This window comes from Podarcis tiliguerta (assembly GCF_965153285.1).
Source record: "Podarcis tiliguerta genome assembly, chromosome: 9".
NCBI lineage: Eukaryota > Metazoa > Chordata > Lepidosauria > Squamata > Lacertidae > Podarcis > Podarcis tiliguerta.
The window spans coordinates 57,028,747-57,056,114 of NC_139542.1; the positions used below are offsets into that span (position 1 = coordinate 57,028,747).

The 27,368-nt window shown below is 46.1% G+C and overlaps 2 protein-coding genes across 3 annotated transcripts in view; one reads left to right on the top strand and one right to left on the bottom strand.

Moving 5' to 3' along the window:
- LOC310685552 (uncharacterized protein) overlaps nt 1-27,368 on the top strand; it is a 945,613-nt gene that overhangs the window by 484,327 nt on the left and 433,918 nt on the right. The gene's annotated exons all lie outside the window — the stretch shown is intronic.
- YIPF7 (Yip1 domain family member 7) lies at nt 439-26,149 on the bottom strand. 2 transcript variants are annotated; one of them, XM_083458487.1, is made up of 6 exons: nt 26,080-26,149; nt 24,314-24,430; nt 21,945-22,111; nt 15,562-15,707; nt 7,685-7,866; nt 439-3,372 (listed from the first exon to the last, which is right to left on the bottom strand). In XM_083458487.1, exons 2-6 carry the CDS (start codon nt 24,427-24,429, stop codon nt 3,210-3,212), a joined length of 774 nt encoding a protein of 257 aa, XP_083314613.1. In that variant the 5' UTR covers nt 24,430; nt 26,080-26,149; the 3' UTR covers nt 439-3,209. The 2 variants fall into 2 exon arrangements, with proteins under 2 accessions (XP_083314613.1, XP_083314612.1); XM_083458486.1 differs by having other exon boundaries at nt 26,034-26,131.

A 27,368-nucleotide genomic window follows, 5' to 3' on the forward strand; every position in this document is an offset into this window, starting at 1 on the left:
AGCAATGGGAGCTCACACCATCATGGGGATTTGAACCGCCGACCTTCTGATCGGCAAGTCCTAGGCTCTATGGTTTAACCCACAGCGCCACCCGTGTCCCTCCCCCCGCCATGGTCCCCTCCAAATTTGGCCTCAGTCCTGGGTGCACACAAGAAAATTACATTGAAAACCCCAAGATATATGGACAGGTCCCTAGAACTGCAGGATTCATACATGTGCCTTTCCCATCGTCTATAAAATACATTTTATTTTATTTTTCCTGGGGGTTTTTTAAAGCAAAGTTTTCCAGTGCCTTAAAAAAAAAAGTCGTTTCAGCAAAAATGCTTTTAAAAGCAAACATTTACAGCTTAATGCTTTCCCTGTGCAATTATTAACATCCCCTTCCTGGTTTTATTTCATTTTCATCCATTAAACAAATAAAATGTAAATCATATAATCTAATTTCGGTAATGGGATTTAATGCATGCTAGGTAGGGGAAGAGCAGAAAACATTTAGATGTGAATACAGAAGTAGATGGCTCCAAAAATTAATGCATAATTTTCCTGTATGCAGAATCTTTTTCATTGCCCATTCCCTCTTCGCTCTCTCATACACTGTCTTATTCACGTACACACACTTACCCCATTCATGCTACTTGTGTACTCATTTACAGAAAATTCTCACAGGGTATACTATTCACATACTACTCTCAAACTCAGACAATATTCACAACACAAGCTGTGTACACCTTACTAGCTTAAAATGCAGCTAGGTTGTCCTTTTTTCTCAATTCAGCTCGAAGCTGGTTTTGGGGTGAAATGCATTAAAATATAGTACACTCGTACCTTCAAGGTCAAATGCCTTGCGAGCCGAACATTTTGGCTCCAGAACGCCGCAAACCTGGAAGTGAGTGTTCCGGTTTGTGAATGTTCTTTGGAACTCAAACATCCAACGCAGGTTCTGCAGGTTCCAATCGGAAGCTGTGCCTTGGTTTCTGAACGTTTGGAAGTCGAACGGACTTCCGGAATGGATTCTGTTCGACTTCCGAGGTACGACTGTAATTCTTAAGAAATGACAGACTGGACATAGATTGTGGCTAACGTCACAGATATGGATGAAAAGATATGGATTGTGGCTAACACCAGCTGTGGGAACGCAGTGGATGGCAGAGTAAAATAGGAATATGTGCACAGCCAGGCATGGTATAGTAGCTGATGTAAATGTTACTCTTATTGCAGCATCCCTTTCCATTAACTTCATAGACCAATATGTCCCTAGACACTGTTTTCTGGCAGTTCCCTCTCCCCACTTAATTCTGAGCATTTGGAATGGTCACAAACATTCCGTAGCACTCAAGCAGCTCAGCCAATGGCTAGAGAGGGCTCATGTTCATCATAATATTAGCCAATCACTACAGAGGTTTCAAAGAATACAGTCTTTGTTTATCCATTTTTTAATTTAAAAAATGATTACATAATGAAGAGGGTTTAACATGGCACAATTCTTTCTCTCCACCCCTCACCCCAAACTCTATACATTCTGTTCCTCTGATCGATATTATGATCATGAAGAGCTGAATGAGCTAGATAGCAATGAGTGAATGATCAGCTCAATTCTGAATTGGCCTGGTAGTTAGTAAGTTTTTTGTGGGGGGGGAACTGTTGTCTGCTTTCTGAGAATTCTCTCCCACCGGGAAATGACGGTGTGGTGACAGTGCTATGTGTAAGTGGATGATCACATAGTCTCCTGGAAAATGTAATTCCCAGCGTCAGCCATGGCTGAGAACCAACTAGAAATTCAAAACCCTCCCCACCTCAAAACAAACAAATCTAGTGGCAGGTTCCAGATCTAGAAGTGGGAGTGGAAATATATAAAAGGTTTGCAAGAAACAAATGAAGATAATTGGCTCAAACAGAGCAATTATTCACCCAGTAAAAGAGAGAAGGGTTAGGTGTTTGGGCCACATACTTCATTGCAATCAGCAGACATTTCACTGGGAGTTAAAAGGTTAACGTAAAAGACCTTGATGTACGTTTTCCTTCAAAGCAACCTTGTCAGAAAAACATATTATATTCTGAGCCAAGGGCAAAATTCTGGAGAAAACAAGGCTCAATTCACAATACAGCAGAGGGGTCAGTTTGTGAGGGTGATTGGGGGCGGACCTTGTTGCATGTGTGACATCAGAATGCTGGCAGGAGCTGGGGGCGGAGCCAAATGCAGCAGCTGTGCTGTTTCAATGGTCGGCAGCGCTGCCACTGGGGGAGACTGCTTTGATGCTCCTTCCCCTCTGCGGGAAGGAAACAATCACATTGTTTCTCAATTTGACCCTTTTACATGGTTTTGTATGTATTGTGGTATTTTATGCATTGTGGCTTGCAGTTATTTTTATTGCTCATAGTTTAGTCATTATTTATTGTAACCGTTAAGAGTGAATTTCTGCTTAATTATTATTTGCTGATGTTTTGAGACTTAAATTTCATTGTTTCCTATTATATTCTGTTAGTTTTTTTGAAAATTACTTTATTTGATATAAGTTGTTCCATTTTAAAGTTTCGGTTTTATTATGACTTTTTGTATTGGATCAGATTATGATAAGGTGTGTGTTCTTTGCTGTATATTTTGTTGCCATAAACCACCTTGTATATAGAAATATAGAAGGGTGGTACAGTGGTACCTCTGGTTACATACTTAATTCGTTCCGGAGGTCCGTTCTTAACCTGAAACTGTTCTTAACCTGAAGCACCACTTTAGCTAATGGGGCCTCCTGCTGCTGCCACGCCGCTGCCACACAATTTCTGTTCTCATCCTGAAGCAAAGTTCTTAACCCGATGTACTACTTCTGGGTTAGCGGAGTCTGTAACCTGAAGCGTATGTAACCCGAAGCGTATGTAACCCGAGGTTCCACTGTATACAAATTAAAAGTAAAATGAAAATGAAATGAAGGAAGAAAAGGAGCCGGCCACTCGAACCATACCGCACTCAGCTCCATGGTTTGCCTTTGTACTTTTTAGACATTGGAGGGGCTGGCCCTCACCCCCAAAATATTGGGGGGCCAAAACGGCTCGGTCCCCAGGAGCTGGTGCCCCTCAATACAGCAAGCTTCCAGGCTGAATTCGAGCCCTAAACCATGAGCTTTGGGGAACATCTCTAAATCATTCAAAAAGATCTGCAGATGGTTCTGATTTTGCAGTCCAACATAAGATAGCACAGTTTGCCTGGAAACCAAAGCTCAGAAGATAGCCATGAGTGCAAAGAGACCATAGAGCAAAGCACAGGGGTAGGCAACCAGAAACTGCTGGCCTTCCATCGACAAGGCGGAAGTGAATATTTTGGAGGCTGAGAGGCTGCACCATCCAATAATGAGGAGAGCTAGCAGAGTTCCGAGAAACCCCCTGCAAGAACATAAAAAAACAAAACCCTACTGGTTAATAAGAGCAGAATAAAAACACTTCAAGAGCCCTCCTAATCAGGGATGCATTGATAGCCAAGGGCCAGCGGCAAAGACAATATAACATCAAGCCAAACAAACAGAAGATGAGGGGAGCAGGCGGGAGGGCATTTTTCATTTCGGATGAAAAACAGCTTCATAATTTGCAGCTTTAAAAGACTAAGCAGCAAGTAGTAAATTAGTCAGCTGCTATCTCGTTTGTTAGGACGGCAAGACAAACAACCGCAGCGTTTTCATCCCGCAGCGAACCAGAAGCTGGCAGCAGATAAAGAGAAATGTGTGCATGATGTAATATTTGCACTGTGCAATCTAGGGCAACGGGCACATCCGCCCTGCAAACTGATGCCGGCTTTGTATCAATTTGACTGACTTGTGGAGGGAGCTGGAAGTAGCAGCTTAGGGAAGGGTCTGTGAGTTCGCTCGTGCCACTGCTGCCCTCCCGCTCCGCAGAGAAACAGTTGGCGCTCTTCTCCAGACAGAGGGAATGGCGAATGAAGTGGCTGAATCCTGTCATAATGATATGCCTACTATGTTAGCTTGTTACAGGAACAAGCTATTTGTTCTTATATTTATGTCGTATCCCCTTGTCCTCAGTGCAGCTTACAGCAATTTCATCAGTATCTAATGGGCAGCTTGAGGAAATACAGTGGTACCTCGCAAGACGAATGCCTCGGAAGACGAAAAACTCGCAAGACGAAAGAGTTTTTCGTTTTCTGAGGTGCTTCGCAAGACGGATTTCCCTATGGGCTTGCTTCGCAAGACAAAACGTCTTGCGCCTTTTTTTTTAAATCACCAATGCGAAACATTGGCGGTTTAAAAAATGTGTATTGTGTATTGACGGTTTCCTATGGGAAACTGTCAATACACATTGGTGCTTCACAAGACGAAAAAACTCGCAGAACGAAAAAACTCGCAGAATGAATTAATTTCGTCTTGTGAGGCACCACTGTAAAGGAAGGGAAAATGAAAATGATAAAGAATTCATTTCCAGTCGCTGACCTTTTTTTTCTTTTCTTTTTTTGGTCGTCCATTACTGTTCTTCTCTGTCTCCAAAATATAGCTCTCTTGAGATACACAACCAGTGTGGTGTAGTGGTTAAGAGCGGTAGACTCGTAATCTGGTGAACTAGGTTCGCTTCCCCGCTCCTCCACATGCAGCTGCTGGGTGACCTTGGGCCAGTCACACTTCTCTGAAGTCTCTCAGCCTCACTCACCTCACAGAGTGTTTGTTGTGGGGGAGGAAGGGAAAAGGAGATTGTTAGCCGCTTTGAGACTCCTTAAAGGGTAGTGAAAGGCGGGATATCAAGTCCAAACTCTTCTTCTGTTTGGCTTCCATTTGTTTCTCTCTTCCCTACCAGTCGCCCCTCACCCATGCCCCTGCCCTTATCCCCCACCCTGGAAAACAAATCACACTTTTAAGGAAAAGTCTATTCGGGCCCTTAAATATTTTGCAGTGAGGGACACAGGTGATGTGTCAGCTGACAGAGAAGCCACCATAGATAGGAATGGTGCCAATGCCAGTTTCTCCTCATTGCTTTTCCTTTCCCTCCTGCTCACAGGAAAGTTGAGCCTAAAGATGCAAGGTGCTATTTCATTGCCTATCTTACTTTCTATATCTATACCTATATATCTATGTACATCAGAGGGGCGGAACTTCTGTTCTGTGGGCATAATAATAATAATAATAATAATAATAATAATAATAATAATAATTTATTATTTATACCCCGCCCATCTGGCTGGGCTTCCCCAGCCACTCTGGGCGGCTTCCAACAAAACACTAAAATACAATAACCTATTAAACATTAAAACTTCCCTAAACAGGGCTGCCTTCAGATGTCCTCTAAAAGTCTGGTAGTTGTTGTTCTCTTTGACATCTGGTGGGAGGGCGTTCCACAGGGCGGGTGCCACTACCGAGAAGGCCCTCTGCCTGGTTCCCTATAACTTGGCTTCTCGCAGTGAGGGAACCGCTAGAAGGCCCTCGGTGCTGGACCTCAGTGTCCAGGCAGAACAATGGGGGTGGAGACGCTTCTTCAGATATACTGGACTGAGGCCAGTATATTTTCAGATATACTGGACTGAGACCATTTCAACCAAGCCACGCCCACCTGCTCTACACCCAAACTCTAGATTCTAAATCTGCACAGGCAAAAATGGGTCACTTGACATTGTGACATCAGGTGATTGACAGGAGAGTGGTCCCACCCACCTGTCAAACTTGGTCCATTCAGGCTGGGGGAGAAAAGCTAGCGGGCTAGATCCAGTTTCCTAATTCTGATGTTCATGGAACTTTAGAGTGACATACAAGGCGGGGGGGGAGCCAAAGGGATTTAATAGTTTAAATTGTGATGGGTTCACTGGACATTTTATTTGGCCATTTTCTAAAATGGGCAACAGGTCTGTTATGAAGTCTGGCTATTCTCCAGAGTAAGCCCATTTTGCTGTTGCTGTTTTTAAAAATACACATGCAGTGCTTTATACATGAAAATGATTACATAGTCAACCAATTAACCCTGCCTATTGCTGTAGAGACTGCTAGGGTTGCCATGTTTTGAAGAGCAAAAAAAGAGAACACATTTGCCGACTTCTCCTTTTAACTATGAATCGTCATGACGACTCTCCCCATGAAAAAGAGGACGGGTCTTTAGCTTTAGCTGCTCAGGCGGAAACTCAGTACGATAAAAAAGCAACAACAACCAAGTCCAACAGCAGCAAAATGCATTTAGATGCAACTGCTGCTTTGTAAAATGAATCAATGGGATTTTTTTCTGTTCCGTTTCCTGGCTGCAGTTTATCCAGAGCTGCTTTTGTTCCATCATTGATTAGGGTTGGAGGAAAGCACGTGGTTACTAGCAAAACATTCCCCATAATCCTATCCTAACCTGGGCCAGAACCCTGAACAGGTGATACAAGCCAGATTTAATTACCTGGTTCATCTGTTGGTTGTGTAAGCAAAATTAAACCTTCCTTTACAGAAGCAGTGTACCTCATTGCGTGCTGGGAAGAGGCAGCAGAGGGTACTAGGGCTGGGCGATATAGCAATATATTGTCCAAAACCGGTTTGAAATCCATATTGTTATATTGGTTTCAGAATTTTTGATCTGGCAATATACAGTGGCACCTTGGTTCTCGAACTTAATCCATTTGAGGAGTCCCTCCTGAAACCGTTCGAAAACCAAGGTGTGGCTTCTATTGGCTACAGGAGCTTCCTGCACTTAATTGGAAGTTGCGTCGGATGTTTGGCTTCCAAAAAACGTCCACAAACCGGAACACTCCTGCGTTTGCAGCGCTCGGGAGCTGATTTGTTTGGGAGCCAAGCCGTTTGACAACCAAGGTACCAGTGTATCACAAAGCCTGGTGTATGTGTGTGTGCAAAAATCACAATGCAGGCAAAACTGCGAAGCCAGCCAGTGCCTCTACATAGCTCCATCTTTATTTCAGACACTGTGATATATGGTTAAATTGTGATGTTTAGCTGGTGATATATCACAATGTTGAAAATCAGATACAGTAGTACCTCAGGTTAAGAACTTAATTCGTTCTGGAGGTCCATTCTTAACCTGAAACTGTTCTTAACCTGAGGTACCACTTTAGCCAATGGGGCCTCCCGCTGCTGCCGTGCCGCCGGAGCACGATTTCTGTTCTCATCCTGAAGCAAAGTTCTTAACCTGAGGTACTATTTCTGGGTTAGTGGAGTCTGTAACCTGAAGCGTATGTAACCTGAAGCATCTGTAACCCGAGGTAGAAGAAGGAGAAGAGTTTGGATTTGATATCCCGCTTTCTCACTCCCTTTAAGGAGTCTCAAAGCGGCTAACAATCTCCTTTCCCTTCCTCCCCCACAGCAAACACTCTGTGAGGTGAGTGGGGCTGAGAGACTTCAGAGAAGTGTGACTGGCCCAAGGTCACCCAGCAGCTGCCTGTGGAGGAGCGGAGACGCGAACCCGGTTCCCCAGATTACGAGACTACTGCTCTTAACCACTACACCACACTGGCTCTCTGTATTGCCAGGCCCTAGAGGGTACCTGTCACTACCATGATCTGAGTGTCTAGAATAAATTTGGCTGTCCGCAATTGGAAAAAAGCATGCTAACCTAAACAGAACCAGCAAAGCAACTCCCATAACTCTCTGTTTCCCCATTGCTTCTCTTATCCTTTCTTGCTATTTCCTGGTGTCCTCTGTCTCAATGAAGCTCACATTACCCCTTCCTTATCATTCAAAGCAACCTGCCAGCATTTGAGATGAAACTTCATACTTACTGTAAGGAGAAAAAGACCGCGTAGGTTGATAGGATCACCATGGGCAGCAGGCAGTAGCCTAGCACACTCGCCACACAGCCATAGGAAACACTTGCGATGCTCATCAGGTTGAGCAAAGCATGGATTGCTGTGCAGCCAATAGCACTCATGCCGTAAACATAGCCAAAGTGGACTTTTCCGGCCTGTAGAAATGAAGAAAGAGAGGAGGCGATCACCATACAAATGGTAGATCAGCCGGAAAAGAACTGGAGTGTCTTCCTTTCTGCCAAGCCATGGAGGCAATGGGGGTAGAATTTGCTGTTATGTGATTGAATCCCGCCTTAAAAAAGGGACAGATGAGATGCATCCTTAAGGATGCAGAGATGCATTGATTATGAGGGAAATGTGCTGGAAAATGTGGGGCAACGTTTCATTTGACACAACATCATTAAGAATAATAATCATTGTTATTATTATTAGCTAAGCTTCCCAGCGGGTGGCGCTGTGGGTTAAACCACAGAGCCTAGGACTTGCCGATCAGAAGGTCGGCGGTTCGAATCCCCGCAATGGGGTGAGCTCCCGGTGCTCAGTCCCTGCTTCTGCCCACCTAGCAGTTTGAAAGCACGTCAAGAGCAAGTAGATAAATAGGTACCACTCCGGCGGGAAGGTAAACAGCATTTTCGTGTGCTGCTCTGGTTCGCCAGAAGTGGCTTAGTCATGCTGGCCACATGACCTGGAAGCTGTACGCCGGCTCCCTCAGCCAATAAAGCGAGATGAGTGCCGCAACCCCAGACTCGGTCACGACTGGAGCTAATGGTCAAGGGTCCCTTTACCTTTAAGCTTCCCACAAATAAATCAGAATGAGTGCTCGATAAATAGCAGATGTAATCTAAACTCCCTCCATTTTTGTGTGCAAACAGATCGGGATGGTGGCTCATCCAATAGCCAACATTGTCTAATCTCTCTGCAAACACAGGCGAATTCTCAATAAACAGAGTATCTGGCAGTACCCTGAGATATAATTGACCTGTAACACAATTCCTTCCACATGGAAAGCCAACATACCAGGGAGTCAGCTATGCAAGTCCCTTCCTTCCATCCCAACATCTAGTTTTCTACATGGAAGGTTTTCCCTGCCATATGGAGGAACAACCAGTCACGTAAACTCTCGCCTGCGGTCTGAAGTAATGGAGCTTACCACTCCAGTGAGAACCAGGGTCTAGTTATTGCTGAGCTTGCTGGCTTGCACCCATTCTTTTTTGTCTTCTCTGTACTGAGCGCTTTGCAAAGTGTTCAACATCTGGGGGCCTCTTTCTGTTGCAGCAAAGATACATCATACCTCTTCATGAAAAAGTACAAAACTTACGTAACTGAATCCACAAAATGAGTCTGAGCGCGTGTGCTTGGCCATCGTAAGCAAATGAATACCTAGAAAGTTTCAGTGATACCTTTTATGAATCTCCAAGCCGATGGCATCAATAGTACAATTGTGATTCCTTCCCTTAATATTGCAGCCAAAAAGCAGTTGCTGCTGCATTAACCTATCAATGACCGTTGACCTTTTTGTGGCACTTTTCTTCTTCTTCCTTTGCTTCATCCAGATATCATTCCCCCCCCCCCCCTTTTAGGGTGCAATCCTACACATCCTTAAAAAATAAAGGGTAAAGGGACCCCTGACCATTAGGTCCAATCGTGGCCAACTCTGGGGTTGCGGCACTCATCTCACTTTACTGGCCGAGGGAGCCGGCATACAGCTTCCGGGTCATGTGGACAGCATGACTAAGCCGCTTCTGGCGAACCAGAGCAGTGCAAGGAAACACCATTTATCTTCCTGCCAGAGAGGTACCTATTTATCTACTTGCACTTTGAGGTTGGCAGGAGCAGGGACTGAGCAACGGGAGCTCACCCCGTCACAGGGATTCGAACCACCGACCTTCTGATCGGCAAGTCCCAGGCTCTGTGGTTTAATCCACAGTGCCACCCGCCTTACCTAGGATTAATTCCCATAGAACTCAATGGGACTGACACGTGAGGAGACCCACATGGGACAGCGTGTTAATAGCTATCGACTCCGTAACAAGGACTGTCGTGGCAATTTGAGAAGACACTTTTATCTCTGAAAGAGAATTAACGGGCCACTGGCTTTTCCAACACTCATATTTCCAGCACTCCCCCGACTGCTGCTGACATACTGTGGGTATATAATGCCATTAGTGTAACAGATTACTATCAACAACCTCGATTGTCATTAAAGGTTTTCAATAGGTTTAGCATTTTCAATTTGGGCAGGGAGGTTTGATCTGCAATATTTCCTGCAGATGCCGCGCATAAACACAATGCCAGCAATAATCAGCTAATATTTTAACTTGTTTGTTCCAGAGCGTTTGATTAATTGACACAGCCATACTTAGCAGCTTAATCTAAGATTAACAAATTGCTTGCGCCAGAGGCAGAAGACAGCAAGATAGCGGCTAAATGAAAACTCTCTTTGATATACTGCTTGGCGGAGGAGGGAGGTTTTGGTGCAATAAGAAAAGGAAGGGGGTAGTTGGGGAGGACAGGAGGGAAATGAAGCTGGAACAGATCAAGTCAAATTATCTTCCCGTTTCCAATGTCCCACACGCGTTTCTATCTCCTTGACTTTCATTAGAGGCTTGTTTGTGGGGTGTGGGAATTAACTGCTTTGGAACTTAATATTTCTGATGAGGTTTATGTACACAGAACACACATTATTTTCGCAGATCTAACCTTTTATGACTTAGCCCACAGATGGCAACTTTGGCCCAGAAATACTTGCCATCTCCCAAACTGCCTGAAATACAGACCAAGAAGGAATATGTTCAAGCCTCTCTGAGAGAGATTTGGCCAGAAATTGACACAAAAACCAGCAACCTGGAAACAGTGGCGTAGCGTGGGTTGTCAGCACCCGGGGCAGGGCAAGTAATTTGCGCCCCCTAACCCGGGTAAAGGCAAGTAATTTGTCCCCCCCCCCCGCTGCACAGTCCCTCCCCCAGATAGTCCCTCACTCTCTCTCTGCACTGCACCGCACCGCACCGCACCGCACGCCTGGCACCCCCCCCCCTCCACAGTGGGCGGCGACCCGGCGGCTCGGATCGGATTCACACAGCCAGCACTGCAGTGAGAGAGAGAGAGAGAGAGAGAGAGAGACAGGTAAGGGCAGAGAGCTGCGAGTGCGAGCGGCCCCCCCCCCAGATGTTGCGCCCGGTGTGGCCGGCCCCCCCTGCACCCCCACGCTACGCCACTGCCTGGAAATCTGAATGTCATTCAGTCCCAGCGCACCAACTGCTCAAGGCTGCTCATTGTCTTTTAGGTCTCTGTTTCAGGTGGTAGAACAAGTGTGGGGAACCTTTGGTCCGCCAGAAGTTGCTGAACTATAACTCCCATCAACCCCTGCAGGTATGGCCAATGACCAGGGACGATGGAAGTTGTAGTTCATCGGCATCTGGAGGGCCAAAAGTTCCACACATCTGGGCAGGATCTACAGAGGTATGAAAAACGCTGTTAAAAAGTTATTTAAAAATATACGGTAGCTCCCAATGCATTTTGCCATTGTTGATTGATCACTGTTCCACAGCGCCTTCTGGTGTCACATTTTTATAACACATTTTTAACGTTATAATGGACCAGTCCAGCTGAGTCCCTGCAGGGGTAGATACAAGCTAAGCTGCAGCCTTTCTCAACCTTTGGGTCCCCAGATGTTGTTGAACTACAACTCCCATCACCCCTAGCTAGCAAGGCCAGAGCTCAGGGATGATGGGAGTTGTAGTCCAACAACATCTGGGGACCCACAGGTTGAGAACTGCTAAGGCCATTCTTAAGGAAATCAGCCCTGAGTGCTCACTGGAAGGACAGATGGAGAAGCTGAGGCTCCAATACTTTGGCCACCTCATGAGAAGAGAAGACTCCCTGGAAAAGACCCTGATGTTGGGAAAGATGGAGGGCACAAGGAGAAGGGGACGACAGAGGTCGAGATGGTTGGACAGTGTTCTCGAACCTACCATAGTTTGACCAAACTGTGGGAGGCAGTGAAAGACATGAGTGCCTGGCGTGCTCTGGTCCATGGGGTCACGAAGAGTCGGACATGACTAAACAACTAAACAAGGCCATTCTTAATGGTGTGTCAGTACAAGGCTCTTCGTCTTTGTCCCTTTATCTGTGTTCACCAGTATCCACAATTCTGGAACAAAGGAAGCTGTTTGATCTAGCTTAGTATTGTCCACATTGATTGGTAGTGGCTCTCCACAGTTTCACAAAGAGGGATCTCCCAGACCTATCCGGATATTTTGGACCTTCTGCATTGAAAGCAAGTGCTCTACCAATGAGCCACAGCCCTTTCCCCTATGGTACATGTGACTGTTCTCCTTAGAATGGTTCGTTTCTTCTTGTACTGCTACTAATTTCATTCTGGCTGGCTTTGCAATATATACCATAGACAATAACTTCTTCAGCAGCAGTAGCAGCAGTATTCCTGGGAGGAGTGGGCATGCTGCAGATGGCAGGTTTTCTTTGAGCTGATTTACCCCACTCTTATTGCACACGCCACCAGTAATTCCTAGCCAGCCTATGCCAATTTATATAACCAAATCACCACATGAATGCCAGCACCATACAATGGTAGGTGTCATGGAAGGCTTAAAGGACACACCAGTCAGAAAGGTAGCCAACCATGCTTTTGTTTTGTAAACGGGACACAGGAAACTCCTGAATCCACACAGCTACATCTAAGTCCAGTGCCACCTAGTGACTAGACTGCATAATGACACTACCCTCCCGGTAAATTTCTGAATGCTCTCAGCCACATGTAAAAAAAAAAAAAGGTAAACGTGGACTCATTTCTAGGAGTGCCATAATCATTCATGCAACCAGTTCTCTATGTGGGGCGCTCAGGTGGAATTTGGCAAGGCTGACCAAAAGAGACAAAAGAAAACTGCAGCGGAAATAGGCCTTCTGGCGGTTCCCTCACTGCGAGAAGCAAAGTTACAGGGAACCAGGCAGAGGGTCTTCTTGGTACTGGCGGCCGCCCTGTGGAACGCCCTCCCACCAGATGTCAAGGAAATAAACAACTATCTGACTTTTAGAAGACGTCTGAAAGCAGCCCTGTTTAGGGAAGTTTTTAATTACTGATGTTTGAATGTATTTTTAATATTTTGTTGGAAGCTGCCTAGAGTGGATGGGGAAACCCAGCCAGATGGGCGGGGTATAAATAACAACAACAACAACAACAACAATAATATATTATTATTATTATTACTATTATTATTATTATTATTATTACATCTAAACGAAAACAGGCCCTCACCCGTGCACCATAAACTCAACCTGCTGGCAAGGTGTGCCAATTGGTGGAGTGAAAAATGCCACGTTGTAGTTTTGTTCCTTCAGCAAGGTTACAAGCAACATGTCACATGGGTTTGTGAAATGACTCCTGTTTGTGCATGGCAAGGATATGGAGTTCAAAGGTGGACTTTCAGTACCAAAAAGACTTGAAGGTCCTACAGGTGTATCAACTTTCCTTGGTTTATTTTCTATATGGTGGATGCAACAAATAATAGCCATTACTTGGGTTATCAGCAGGAGATGATGCATACATTTTCCAATGGGTGCAACCACCATGTCTTCGACTCCAGGGGTAGCAAATGTCCTACCTTCCAGAAATGGTTTGGCTACAGCTCCCATCATCCCTAACCACTGGTCCACACTGTCTGGGGCTGAAAAGAGTTGGAGGTCCAATGACAACTGGAAAGAACTAAGTTGGCTCCTCTCGTTCTACTCCATCCCTTTGCTTAATGAAGAGGAAAAAATGCAGCCTGGTCTCTGGGCTTTAACAACAGCTTGATCTCCAGAACTCAGCACACCGAAGGTTTTCATCACATGGGAATGAACATTATAACCTGCTAATTGGTGCTGATCCAGCAGCTGTTTAAAAGAGTTGCCAACTTTTTGTTTCAAATGTTCTGGCACCTTAGCAGGGTCAGGTCCCGACTGAATCAGAAAGCAGAAGTCATCAGATGCTGGTAAGCCAGAGGCAGAATCACGGACAAAAGTCTTCTTCTTTGGCAGGCGCAGAGAGTCAACATGCACCAATGAGTTCTAAAACGGGACGGGCCAGGCTACATTTCTGCCTCCTTTTTTCTCCCATCTTAAGCCCCCATGGAAGGCAGCTATGGAAGAAACACACAGTGGCGTAGCGTGGGTTGTCAGCACCCGGGGCAAGGCAAGTAATTTGCGCCCCCTAACCCGTGGATTTTAGCACTCGAGCCAGGTAGGGGCAGAGAGCTGCGAGTGCAAGCGCCCCCCCCCCCGATGTTGCACCCGGTGCGGCTGGCCCCCTCTGCACCCCCCACGCTACGCCACTGGAAACACACACATATACAGTGGTACCTCTGGTTATGTACTTAATTCGTTCCGGAGGCCCGTTCTTAACCTGAAACTGTTCTTAACCTGAAGCACCACTTTAGCTAATGGGGCCTCCTGCTGCCGCCACACCGCTGGAGCACAATTTTTGTTCTCATCCTGAAGCAAAGTTCTTAACCCGAGGTACTATTTCTGGGTTAGCGGAGTCTGTAACCTGAAGCGTATGTAACCCGAGGTACCACTGTACACAGCAGTCTCGCATGCAGCCATGTGTGAAATCGGGCTGAACCTAATGACCTGGCATCCTAACATGCAAAAAAAGTAAAGGTAAAGGACCCCTGGACAGTTAAGTCCAGTCAAAGGCAACTATGGTTGCGGCGCTCATCTCGCTTTCAGGCCTAGGGAGCCGGCGTTTGTCCACAGACAGTTTTCCGTGTCATGTGGCCAGCAGGACTAAGCCGCTTCTGGTGCAATGGAACACCGTGAGGGAAACCAGAGCACACAGAAACACTGTTTACCTTCCCGCCGAAGTGGCACCTATTTATCTACTTCCACTGGCATGCTTTCGAACCGCTAGGCTGGCAGGAGCTGGGACAGAGCAATAAGAACCGTCTCGTGGATTCGAACCGCCAACCTTCTGACTGGCAAGCCGAAGAGGCTCAGTGGTTTAGACTACAGCGCCACCCGCATGCACGTTTTGGGGTATGTACTGTTTAGGGAAGTTTTCAAAGTTTGATGTTTTATCGTGTTTTCATTATTTTGCTGGGAGCTGCCCAGAGTGGCTGGGGAAACCCAGCCAGATGGGCAGGTTATAAATAAGAAAATGACTATTATTGTTATTAATCGCATAATTAGCACAACATATAGTGTTCTCAGCAAAAGCGCTGCTGGCAACTTTTAAGGGGAAATGTCCCAATAAGGTAGTTTCAGATAACTACCTAATTTTTATTTTTTTAAAAAATGGGTTGGGTTGTTGTTTTTCTCCTGTTGGTACCTATATATTGACAGCCCTATTTTCTGATGCTCTTAGCCACTTTCCTCTCCCAGTTGCAAGAAGCCCTTTTTGAACAGGTCAGGAAGCACAGCAGCCGCCTCACGTCTGAGTGGCTCGGAAGATTTCAAGTTCAATGTGTTGCGCTTTATCTAATGGAAGGTGCCTGGGGAGGGCACAACCACACAAGGCAGCTGAGAAAGCTTTCAGTTCATCAATTAAGTTGGTTAGATAGCTGTAGGTGCTGCGTTCAGGTGTCCTTTCCCACTATCCCAGCGATAGGAAGCCTGTGGCTCTCTAGATACGGTGCACTTGACCTCCAGTCATCCCTGACCATTGATCAGAAGCAGCTCACTCAAGCCGGGTGCAGCCACAAGGCTAGCTTCCTAGCAGATGAGTCGCTGTTGCTTTCGACATTCCTTAGCACGTGGGGCTTTTGATCGGGCTCCTTCTCCCTACAAAGCCCAAAGTCGTTTGCCTTTCTACTGAGGATATTGCTATGAGAACAGCGGCAGTTTGCACTATACCGTACCAGTAGCAGCATCGCTCCAAGCGCCAGGCAGAAAACCATAGGCCCTGTCAAGTCCGTCTCATTCATGATGCTGCCATCTGCTGGCTTCATTGGGTTGAGGACGGTTAATGTTTTTTGCCAGATGTGATCGAAGTTGATCCCCAGCTCTGCAACAGAGGAGGGGGAAGACGTTTCAAAATGGTTAATCATCCTAAATGAAAAACCTCAGTGCAGTAGCTCGCTTTAGAATAACAAAACAGTTGGTTGGCTGTAGGCAAATTATTCTAATGATGCATGCGTTGTAAAGTAAAGGTAAAGGTACCGTATGGGCCAGTCTTGACAGACTCTAGGGTTGTGCGCCCATCTCACTCAAAGAGGCCGAGGGCCAGCGCTGTCCGAAGGCACTTCCGGGTCACGTGGCCAGCGTGACATCGCTGCTCTGGCGAGCCAGAGCCGCACACGGAAACGCCGTTTACCTTCCCGCTTGTAAGCGGTCCCTATTTATCTACTTCCACCCGGGGGTGGAACTGCTAGGTTGGCAGGCGCTGGGACCGAACAGCGGGAGCGCACCCCGCCGCGGGGATTCGAACCGCCAACCTCTTGATCGGCAAGCCCTAGGCGCTGAGGCTTTAACCCACAGCGCCACCCGCATGCGTTGTAGCCAAGACTTAATTTGGAAGTATTGATTACTCAGTTAGGCAAAGGAAAACTATGTGAACCAGATCACTGACAGGAATAGCCCTGCTGAATCAGGCCAATGACCCATGTAGTTCAGCATTTTGTTCCTGCAGCAGCCAAGAGAGCCTTCTGGAAAGTTCACAAGCAGGACCTGGGTGCAACAGCCTTCACTGCATGCTCTGTTTCTCTTGCACCCGATACAATACGTGGATGAAATCGGACATCTTCCAATGCGAATGTTGATGGATATGCTCTTTATATCCATGCTAGGTAAAGGTAAAGGTACCCCTGACCATTAGGTCCAGTCGTGCCCGACTCTGTGGTTGCCGCGCTCATCTCACTCTGCTGGCTGAGGGAGCCGGTGTACAGCTTCCGGGTCATGTGGCCAGCATGACTAAGCCGCTTCTGGCGAACCACAGCAGCGCATGGAAACACCGTTTACCTTCCCGCCGGAGCGGTACCTATTTATCTTTTTGCACTTTGACATGGTTTTGAACTGCTATGTTGGCAGGAGCAGGGACCAAGCAACGGGAGCTCACCCCGTCGTGGGGATTCGAACCGCCAACCTTCTGATTGGCAAGTCCTAGGCTCTGTGGTTTAACCCACAGTGCCACCCGCGTCCCATATCCATGCTACTTTTATTTATTTGATTAATGATCTGCCCTTACAATCCCATTGTGCAAGATGCTGCTTTGTTTTCATAAGCCAATCACCAATTTTGACAGGCAAGAAAGTGGCTGTAGAGGGCACCTCGCTTCAGAGTAGGTGGCTTTCAGGATTCAGTAACGTAAGCTTTGTCAGAGTCATTGCAAATGGAATCCCTTATCCAGACCTTGTTCAGAGCAGAAATGAATTTGCTCTCTGCCACAATAATGAGTTCCACAGCTTTACCGCAGAACAGTCTTGAAACAGTTACAAATGAACAGTACAAAATAACACATTGCTCGTAAGTAAGCAAGGAATGCGGTCTGATCTTTTCAGTCATTAATACAGTTCAATAACTTTCCTATGCAACCATCTTGCTTGTTCACTATCTCTGATACTACTGCTGGCTCCTGAAATTGACTAAGACGCTGAGTTCTCAGGTTTCATCTTTTTGCTGTGAGAGATTTCTGCTTGGGTTTCTGGGATGAGCCATCAATTAGCCTTAAACACTCTCCTTGCCGCATTTGCTAAAGACAAACACCTCATGCCTAATGCAAACCTCTCTGCGTAGCATTTTAAATACAACACAGTCAAACGTAGCATTGTATGAATATTAAGCTTATACTATTAAAAGGCCTGTTCCACCAGTGATCCAACAAGCCGAATGCAGCCTGTCAGCTGCAAACATTGGAAACCTCTCAGCTTTTTTTGTGGGGGGGGGGGAGGCTTGGATGAATTCTGAGCTGAATCAGGCAGATTTGGAGAGATTCTGGGCTCTTCCAAGGTGAAGCAGGTATTCTGCAAGGCGTCCTATGCCAAATTGGGCTGCTCTCAAAGTCTCAGGGCTGCCTTAAAGCTTCAGACAGCCCAGAAAGCACAAAGAGGTTGAAACATCTAGCCCTGTCTAAGCATTCTGTCTTTGTGTTAAGCAAAATGTGGGGTGTTTTTTGGTGGGGGTGATGGTGAGAGAAGCAGGCAGATCCAGTCATCCTTCACAGTAGGCTTAGATTCAATGGTTGGCTAGACTGGGCAGTGAACAAGGGTTCCTGGGCTCTGAAAGGCCCCCACCAGCCCCTCACAAAACCTCATCACCCTCCATCTTCTTGTCCAACACCTGGCCTCTGAGAAAGAGGCAAATGGGTCCTTTTTTGCAGTCATTTTGGGTGAGATGGCCAGGAAAATGCCTGTGCATTTGTAACACAGGAACATGTTTTCCGTGGCACCAAGGAAAGCCTTATTTAACAACAACAACAACAACAACAACAACAACTTGAAGTTTACAAATGTATTTCTAAATGCTATGCCAAACTCCAGTGGTGGATCAGAAATTCTCCTAGCCAGCTTGCTTGGAAAGATGTGAAGCAACAGGGGCGGCAGAGGTGTGTGAAATTACCCAAACTCCCAGCAAAAATAGCATTTTGCTTCTGACATTTTCACAGTCAGGGTGGTTTACAGTCAGTGGTTCCCAAATCGTGGTCTGTGGGATCAGCCATGGTCAGCGAGCTTCGTTCTGATGGCCTGTAGCATGTGCACACTAAATAGTCACAGTGACTTTTAACTGTGTTTTATTGCTTATTTTATTTTTTTATATTTTAACATTGCATTTTATTGCTTTACAATTTGAATCCGGCGGGCTGCAAATTGTAATACAATAAAATACAATTTAAGAAATAAAAGAAGCGTTAAAAAGACAATTAAAAATCGTAAAGCATCTAGCACAGCACACGGCAATTTCTGCAACAGGCAGAGGAGTTGTTCAGTAGAGTGTCGGCAATTGTCCAGCAGTCTGTGGGGGAGGGGGGAGTTTGGTTGCCAAAAGTATGGGGGGGGGAGAAAGAGGGGGGCATGGTCCAGTCAGAACTGAGGAACCCGCAAACTCATGAACCATCTATGAACAAGCCACTGTCTCTCTTCCTAATCAGATTGCAAGGATAGAATCTGGAGATTGTTTAAGCCTCTTATGTTCCTCCCTGGAGGTTCCTCTTAGGCAGCTTCCCAGCCTTGGGTCCCTGGGCGTGGACTACAACTCCAATGCTCCTGGGCCAATGGCCATATTGGCTGGGGATGATGGGACTTTCTGTCAGGTTTCAGGGAATCTGAACCCTCCCACGCTAGCAGCCATTAAGCAGAGAAACAATAAAAGATATTTGTTGTTGTTTAGTCATTTAGTCGCGTCCGACTCTTTGTGACCCCATGGACCAGAGCACGCCAGGCACTCCTGTCTTCCACTGCCTCCCGCAGTTTGGTCAAACTCATGCTGGTAGCTTCGAGAACACTGTCCAACCATCTCGTCCCCTGTCGTCTCCTTCTCCTTGTGCCCTCCATCTTTCCCAACATCAGGGTCTTCTCTTCTCATGAGGTGGCCTCATGAGAAGTATTGGAGCCTCAGCTTCACGACCTGTCCTTCCAGTGAGCACTCAGGGCTGATTTCCTTAAGAATGGAGTGGTTTGATCTTCTTGCAGTCCATGGGACTCTCAAGAGTCTCCTCCAGCACCAGAATTCAAAAGCATCGATTCTTCGGCGATCAGCCTTCTTTATGGTCCAGCTCTCACTTCCATACATCACTACTGGGAAAACCATAGCTTTAACTATATGGGCCTTTGTGGGAGTTGAAGTGTGACAGCATCTGAAGAGACACAGAGTGCCTGGCGTGCTCTGGTCCATGGGGTCACAAAGAGTTGGACACGACTAAATGACTAAACAACAACAACAATCTGTGTCTCTCCAGATGCTGTCACACTTCAACTCCCTCAGCCCCGGCCAGCATAGCCAGAAATCTGGAATGATGGGAGTTGTAGTTCAGTAACAAACAGAGAGCCATAGGTTCCCCACCCCTGAGACAGGTAGATAGACTTGGGGGTCACTTTTGTCCTCTTAGGGATCAAATGGAGATAAATACTGTGCATTATTTAAATATATGGGGAAAGGGTAGACTCTAACAGGGGAGTCCTATGGAGTGCAAATACACAATCAAAGCTCATTCAAAACACATCCCGCTCCCCATTAAAAAAGAATACTGAGAACTGCAGTTTAACGGTGCTGGGAATTATAGCTCGGGGGGGGGGGTAAATTACAGTTCCCGGTACATCAGAATGAGATGCAAATATTTCCACTAGGCACTTCATGTACAGATTTTTTAACCTTTTTCATTATTTAAATCTAACACAGTTGATGTTGTTATGGTAATCTATAGTATGTTATAGTTATAGGAAATTTATCAAGTTTTGCCTTGGAATACGCTGCCTTTATTTTTTTAAAAAAGCTGGCAAATTTATTACTAGATATGTAAACAAGATTATAACAAGTGTTTATTAATTATAGGTACCTTAACATGATATCTGATTATGCAATATAAATATAGAGGGAAAGGCAATGCTATGAAATCTGAATATGAAATTTATTGTGATGCTGTCATCTAGAGGCAGTAAAGTACATGATGTATGTGCCATAAAAATGAGTTATCACCTTTATTTTCCATGCAAATTGTAGTGCTGCCCTTTCAAATATAAACATGTGTCTGTGTTACAAATGCAAGACAACAAATTAAACAAAGCTCTCCCCCCCAACCCCAAGCTTCTGATTTGATAGCCTAAGATTGAATATTGCTTTTAAACATACTTTTTACCTAGGATTTTGACTGTGCTGTGATCAGTTAAATTACTATTCTGAGCCCAGAGCAATTGAAAATGTGTGTGTGTGAGTGGTAAGTTAACACATACCAAACTTCAATAAACTTTTCTCTTGCTTACATTTATTCATTTATAAGAAAGGGAGTTTTAATTGCAATTTATAGTTTGATATTTTGGACATTATGAAATGTCTATTAAGAACATGTGATCTGCTGCTTAATTTTAACATGAAAGAAGGTGCCAAAATGGAGTCAAGGAATGGAGTAAAATCTGGCTTCTGGCCTGCAAGCGGTGTAGAGCATGGGTAGGCAAACTAAGGCCCGGGGGCCGGATCCGGCCCAATTGCCTTCTAAATCCAGTCCGCGGAGGGTCTGGGAATCAGCATGTTTTTTACATGAGTAGAATGTGTGCTTTTGTTTAAAATGCATCTCTGGGTTATTTGTGGGGCACAGGAATTTGTTCATCCCCCCCCCCAAAAAAAAAATATAGTGTGGCCCTCCACAAGGTCTGAGGGACAGTGGACTGGCCCCCTGCTGAAAAAGTTTGCTGACCCCAGTGTAGAGGGTCAGAGCTGGCCAAAAACATTTTCAACTGCTGGAGGTGAAAGACAAGATGCTCCATCCACATGCAGAAGTCAAAGAAACTGCCATTTGAACTGTGCTTTAACCACAGAGCCTAGGACTTTGCCAATCAGAAGGTCAGCGGTTCAAATCCCCATGACAGAGTGAGCTCCCATTGCTTGGTCCCTACTCCTGCCAACCTAGCAGTTCGATAGCACGTCAAAGTGCAAGTAGATAAATAGGTACCACTCTGGCAGGAAGGTAAACGGCGTTTCCGTGTGCTGCTCTGGTCTGCCGGAAGTGGCTTAGTCATGCTGGCCACATGACCCAGAAGCTGTACGCTGGCTCCCTCAGCCAATAAAGCGAGATGAGCGCCGCAACCCCAGAGTCGTTCGCGACTGGACCTAACCGTCAGGGGTCCCTTTACCCTTACCTTTTAACATTGCAAACAGGATAGCATCTTCCATCACACCTGAGGGCAGCCGAATAGGTTAAGGGGTGCAGGGCAGCTCAAGTGGCACACACAACACTGCCATCTAACACCACCTGGACACAACTCCCAGCCTTTGAGCATCTGCTGCCTGAGGCCACGCTTTGCCCAATGACAGGGCCGGCTCTAGGAAGGATCACTGTGCGTTGTTGTGTGGAGAAATGTCGGCTTCCCTAGTTGGGAAGCCAGAAAAAGGGTAACATTCCCGGCAGGTCGTTTCCCCAGCCTCAGACGAGTTCCACCCCTCATTTAGACAAGTTCTTGTTAGTAATATTACAGGGAAGGAAAATAAATCACTTCCTTGACACCGCAGAAATTTGCGGTGAGTATTAAGGGATTCAGCTCCACTTATAAGCCGCCAGAACATGGGGAAAGTGTAATTAAGCGTTTTAATTCCGTACCTTCTAGCAAAGGCGGTTCTTCATCAAAGCTGTCAGGGTAAGCGCTGTTAGGCGGGAACTCTGAGGTGAACGCCGGTTGAAAAATCTGGCCTGGGTACTGCTGAGAAGACGAAGCCCTTTCTGGGGAAGCAAATGCATCTGGCGGTGGCGAGGCAACTGCCCAACCTCTACACGGAAGACAACATGGGGAACGGGAGTCAAAAGCACTGCTACTGGAGTGAAAGGGCATCTTCCTCAAAACAGTGAAGTATGAATTGGGTCTAAGCAGGGGTCGGCAAGGTCACTCCTGCGGAGGCATGGGCTGGATCACTCCCGCGGAGATCCTCTGTGGGTCGGGCTGGCGCAGCGCAGCACCAGAAATCGTGTCTGCGCATGCCCAGATGCCCAAAATCACACCTGCGATTTTTAGCATCTGGGCATGCACAGAAGCAATTAATTTATTTATACCCCACCCATCTGGCTGGGTTTCCAGCAAAATATTAAAATACAATAATTCATCAAATACAGTGGTACCCCGCAAGACGAATGCCTCGGAAGACGAAAAACTCGCTAGACGAAAGGGTTTTTCGTTTTCTGAGGTGCTTCGCAAGGCGGATTTTCCTAAGGGCTTGCTTCGCTAGACGAAACAGCCCTGCCTCTCCTGTCATGGCGACGGTCACTGCATACACGCACGCTCGCTTCCCCGCTCCTCCGGCTCCCTCCCACCTTCCTGCTGACGGCTCCTCCGGCTCCCTCCGACCTTCCGGCTGATGGCCGACCTTCCGGCTGCCTCGCGCCGCTGCCCACCGCCCTCGCGCGCTCCCCTCAGGAGCCGTTGCCGCCAGCAGCCAGCGTTGCAGCCGGAGTCGCGCTCCTGAGCCGCGCCGCCCTCCAGCAGCCGCGTCGCGCGGTGGCCACAAGGCGCGGGTGAGTCCAAGATACTGGCTGTGGCAGCTGCCTTGCTTCTCCCCACCCCTCCCCGCCGAGGTGCTTCGCAAGACGAAAAAACTCGCTCTACGAAAAAACTCGCGGAACGAATTAATTTCGTCTTGTGAGGCACCACTGTATTAAAAGCTTCCCTAAAGAGAGCTGCCTTCAGATGTCTTCTAAAAGTCAGGTAGTTGTTTATTTCCTCAACATCTGATGGGAGGGTGTTCCACAAGGCGGGCGCCACTACCGAGAAGGCCCTCTGCCTGATTCCCTGTAACTTCACTTCTCGCAGTGAGAGAACCACCAGAAGGCCCTCAGTAAAACCTCTGTGTGCTCACCTCCTCACTGTGCCCTGCCAGTTCCTCCTGCTCCTCATCATGGCTGGGTGGCCGCCACTCAACCCTGCCAGGTACCCAGTGCTCTGGTCTGCTGGGCGCTCTCTGCCTCTTGCTCCTCCACTGCTGCTCCTCCACTCCCCTTGCCATGACCCACAGTGTGGCCCAGCCACCAGCAGTGTGTCCATGGCTGCAGCAGCGGTGGAGCAAGAGGAGGCAGCGAGCACCTAGCAGTGGCGATTGCCCGTGAGCCTGCTGTCCTGAGACAACCACCTCACCACGGCTCATAGGCAAGCCAGCCCATGAAAAAGATGCACTTTCTTTAGCATTTGGAAATTGGAGAATGTGTCTTGTTGGCCTCGGAAGGAAGAAGGAAGGAAGGAAGGAAAGAAGGAAGGAAGAAAAGAAGGAAGGAAGGAAAGAAGGAAAGAAGGAAGAAAAGAAGGAAGGAAAGAAGGAAAGAAGGAAGGAAAGAAGGAAGGAAGGAAAGAAGGAAATAAAGAAATAAAGAAATAAAGAAGGAAGGAAAGAAGGAAAGAAAGAAACAAAGAAACAAAGAAAGAAAGAAAGAAAGAAAGAAAGAAAGAAAGAAGGAAGGAAGGAAGGAAGGAAGGAAGGAAGGAAAGAAGGAAGGAAAGAAAGAAAGAAGGAAGGAAAGAAGGAAGGAAAGATGGAAGGAAGGAAAGAAAGAAAGAAAGAAAGAAAGAAAGAAAGAAGGAAAGATGGAAGGAAGGAAAGAAGGAAAGAAGGAAGGAAGGAAGGAAGGAAGGAAGGAAGGAAGGAAGGAAGAAGGAAAGTAACAAAATGCATTGCTACAACTGTGTTCAAGAAACGTGGGGATTAATATTGAAAAACTATTGGTGGGATCTTGTTCTAAATCTGTGTTATTGCTTCTTCTTTTTTTAGGTAAAGGGACTGTAAAGTACCCTAAGCATACATTTTAATGTTTTTTGTTTTATTATAAGTGCAGCCAACTGATACGCCTCATAAAATTCTCAAGGCTGGAACACATTTTCACATTTTTAACAAAAGGGGGGGGGGGAACAATTAAATTGTGTTATTAATTGCAATTGAAATGCAATGTTAAAATTAAATCAGTAAATTTGTTCTATTTCAAGCACTTACTGTTTGCTTCCATACCCATTTCCAGGGGGTTCAGGCCCGCTATAACCTTGCTCTTGGTTTTCAGCGATGTAATCTGACTGGTAAAAATCTATATCAAATTGCTCAAAGTTTGACATACTGAAGAGAAGGAAGACAGGTTACTTTAGCAACAATGTAATCTGAAATACGGCAAATGTTTGATATGCCTTTTGGAACAGAAGCTGGAAATCCAGGTTTACTTATATACTGGGCATTTCCTCTGGAATTAAAAGCATTTATTCTGTTAATTTTACAGTGAAACCAAATGATGCTGCCGCTAAACTATTGCATTCTATAGCAAGTCTATAAAATCATGGGCATAGCAGAGAGGTATTTTTCTCCGTAGGAATGCTAGTGAAACTGGCATTCAGTTTACTATATGTAGACTCCGTAAAGTATATATTAACTTTTTCATAGTTAACTTTGCACTACAATTTATGGCAATGGCCCCTGGCCCTAGCTGCTACCTTAGAGCTACCCCCCACTCTTAAAAAAAATATTAAACAAGTTAATGGAAAATAGAGTTTACCTATTCTGCAGGTAGGAGAACAAAGCCAGCAATGAAGACTTGTCATCAATGCCGTCTCTACCTGCTGCTGATTCATGGGCCAGAATCGAGCCCTTCCCTTGTGAAATGAGACTATTGAGGTCCACCAGATAAGATATACAGTCGTACCTTGGTTCTCAAACGCCTTGGTACTCATACGTTTTGGCTCCCGAATGCCACAAACCCAGAAGTGGGTGTTCCGGTTTGCGAACTTTTTTGGAAGCCAAACATCCGACGCAGATTCCTATTGGCTTCAGGAAGGTCTTGCAGCCAATTGGAAGCCGCGCCTTGGTTTTCGGAAGTCAAATGGACTTCAGGAAAGGATTACGTTTGAGAACCAATGTATGACTGTAAGGTTGTCTAGGAGAGGGGAGGTGGAAGGACTTATAGAGTCCGCTAGAGAATATCCAACTAGGCCTCTAAATCAGGTGTAGGGAACATGTAGTTCCTCCAGATGTTGTTGGACTCCAACTCCCATCAGTCATATCCAGGAGGGCAAAGTGCAATGGATAATGGGAATTGTAGTCCAGCGACTTCCCATCCTCACTCTATCAACGAATAAAGCAAAAGAAAACGCAAACCCATGTAGGAACAACTTTCTAAGAAAAACTTTAAAATGTGATCAGTATTTCATTGGGAGTTCTTTTTTAAAAAACAACACAGAACGTATTTTGTATTTACAAGTGCTGATTGATATCCTATAATCAAGTCAATCTACTTCAGCCTGATGCCTTCATTTATCAAAAATACTTAGCACAACAATTATGCCATATAGCAACTCTCTTTCCTGCTAGTTAACAAATCATTCATCTTTCCAAATTTAGAAGAAAATCTGATTTATTTTTAATAAGTCGAGTAAATTAGGTTTTTTTATTAGAAATGTGACATTTTCTATAAATCATGTGCACATAAAATTATGGAAGTACATAATAATTCTTAAATCAACCCTGGAATATATTTTCTAATTTAATTGTCACTACAGTTTTAATGCTTTAAAATGCCTTTAATATTTCTCAGACGTACCTCTCCCCCCCAAAAAACCCCCACCCCAAACAAAAGCCAAGCTGTTGCTATCAATTACTTGAGTGTGTCTAAAAGGTGACAGCTGGGACTTAGAACTACTCCTTCTAAACATTTAAAACTGAAGGCCCATACCTCTTCCTACCGTCGATGAAAATTCCCTACTATAGATTCAGCTTACATGCAGAGAAACGAGCCAAGCCTTCTGGTGTCTTCAGCAGGGTGATCTTGAGCTATTTATAAAGTCCTAAATTTGGCTTTCCAACAGATGCATGACAGAGAGACTTTCAGTGCCATGGACATTATTTCCAACATGATTTGTCTGGCAACAGAGCTAATAAATTTACCAGAAAGTAGACAAGGCTCTTTACTTTAAATCAGTATTTTTGCTCTTTGAATAGTCATTTTAAAAACCTAGCGGGTCCCAGAGAAGGACATGCATCTTAACATTGCACAAAAGAGGGAGCTTTGGTGTTGCGGCTTGTCCTTCACACGGGGACAGAGGGGACAAGACACTTTTTCTAAAATTCTGCCTTCTGCTCAAGTGGTTGGCAACACAATCCTATAGATGTCTACCCAGAGAATTTCCTAGCAGATGACCACAGTGCCTGGAGACAGACAGACAGCCAGGTTCTGCATCCATAAAGGTAAAGGTAAAGGGACCCCTGACCATTAGGTCCAGTCGTGACCGGCTCTGGGGTTGCGGCGCTCATTTTGCTTTATTGGCCGAGGGAGCCGGCGTACAGCTTCTGGGTTATGTGGCCAGCATGACTAAGCCACTTCTGGCAAACCAGAGCAGCGCATGGAAACGGCGTTTACCTTCCCACCGGAGCGGTACCTATTTATCTGCTTGCACTTTGACGTGCTTTTGAACTGCTAGGTTGGCAGGAGCAGGGACCGAGCAATAGGAGCTCACCCTGTTGTGGGGATTCGAACCGCCGACCTTCTGATCGACAAGTCCTAGACTCTGTGCCACAGCGCCACCCACGTCCATAGCAGTGGCCAAAGGAGGAATGACTGCTGGGAGGGAGCGCAGAGAGAAGTCTGCTCACCCCTCTTGGTGTGGCGGCGTTGCGGGACAGTAGAGGCTTCACTGGAGCCCCGACATGGGAACTGGAACTGACGTGCCCTTCCTGAAGCCCTTGCCACCTATCAGGATCCTAGCCTGCATCCTGATTTGGCATATGGGGATGTAGGCTGGGACTTGGGCTTTGCCAGGGGGCAGGGAGGCTTCCGTCAGATTCGCCCCTTGCCGGATGGCATGCATCTTTCCTTATCGGGAAATGACATTTGGTTGTCAGATACGATCAAAAGCATTAAGGCACAGGTGCAGATGTGAGTGGTTTGGTGGAGAGCGTTGCTCGGTTGGCAGCTGGGCATCGGGGCAATCCTTTGTCTTGGATGGAGGGGAGGTTTTAGTCTCCGCCTGCCCCTCCAAACACTGGGGTATCTTATTAAAGGAATCGGGTG

Bases quoted from the DNA above. Each gene is read 5' to 3' on its own strand.
- YIPF7 (XM_083458487.1), bottom strand. From the start codon at position 24,429: ATGTCAAACTTTGAGCAATTTGATATAGATTTTTACCAGTCAGATTAC. The intron at 22,112-24,313 runs GTAAGTGCTTGA...TCTTCCGTGTAG, and splicing joins AATGGGTATGGAAGCAAACA to AGGTTGGGCAGTTGCCTCGC. The intron at 3,373-7,684 runs GTAAGTATGAAG...ATGTTCTTGCAG, and splicing joins GCGGTCTTTTTCTCCTTACA to GGGGTTTCTCGGAACTCTGC.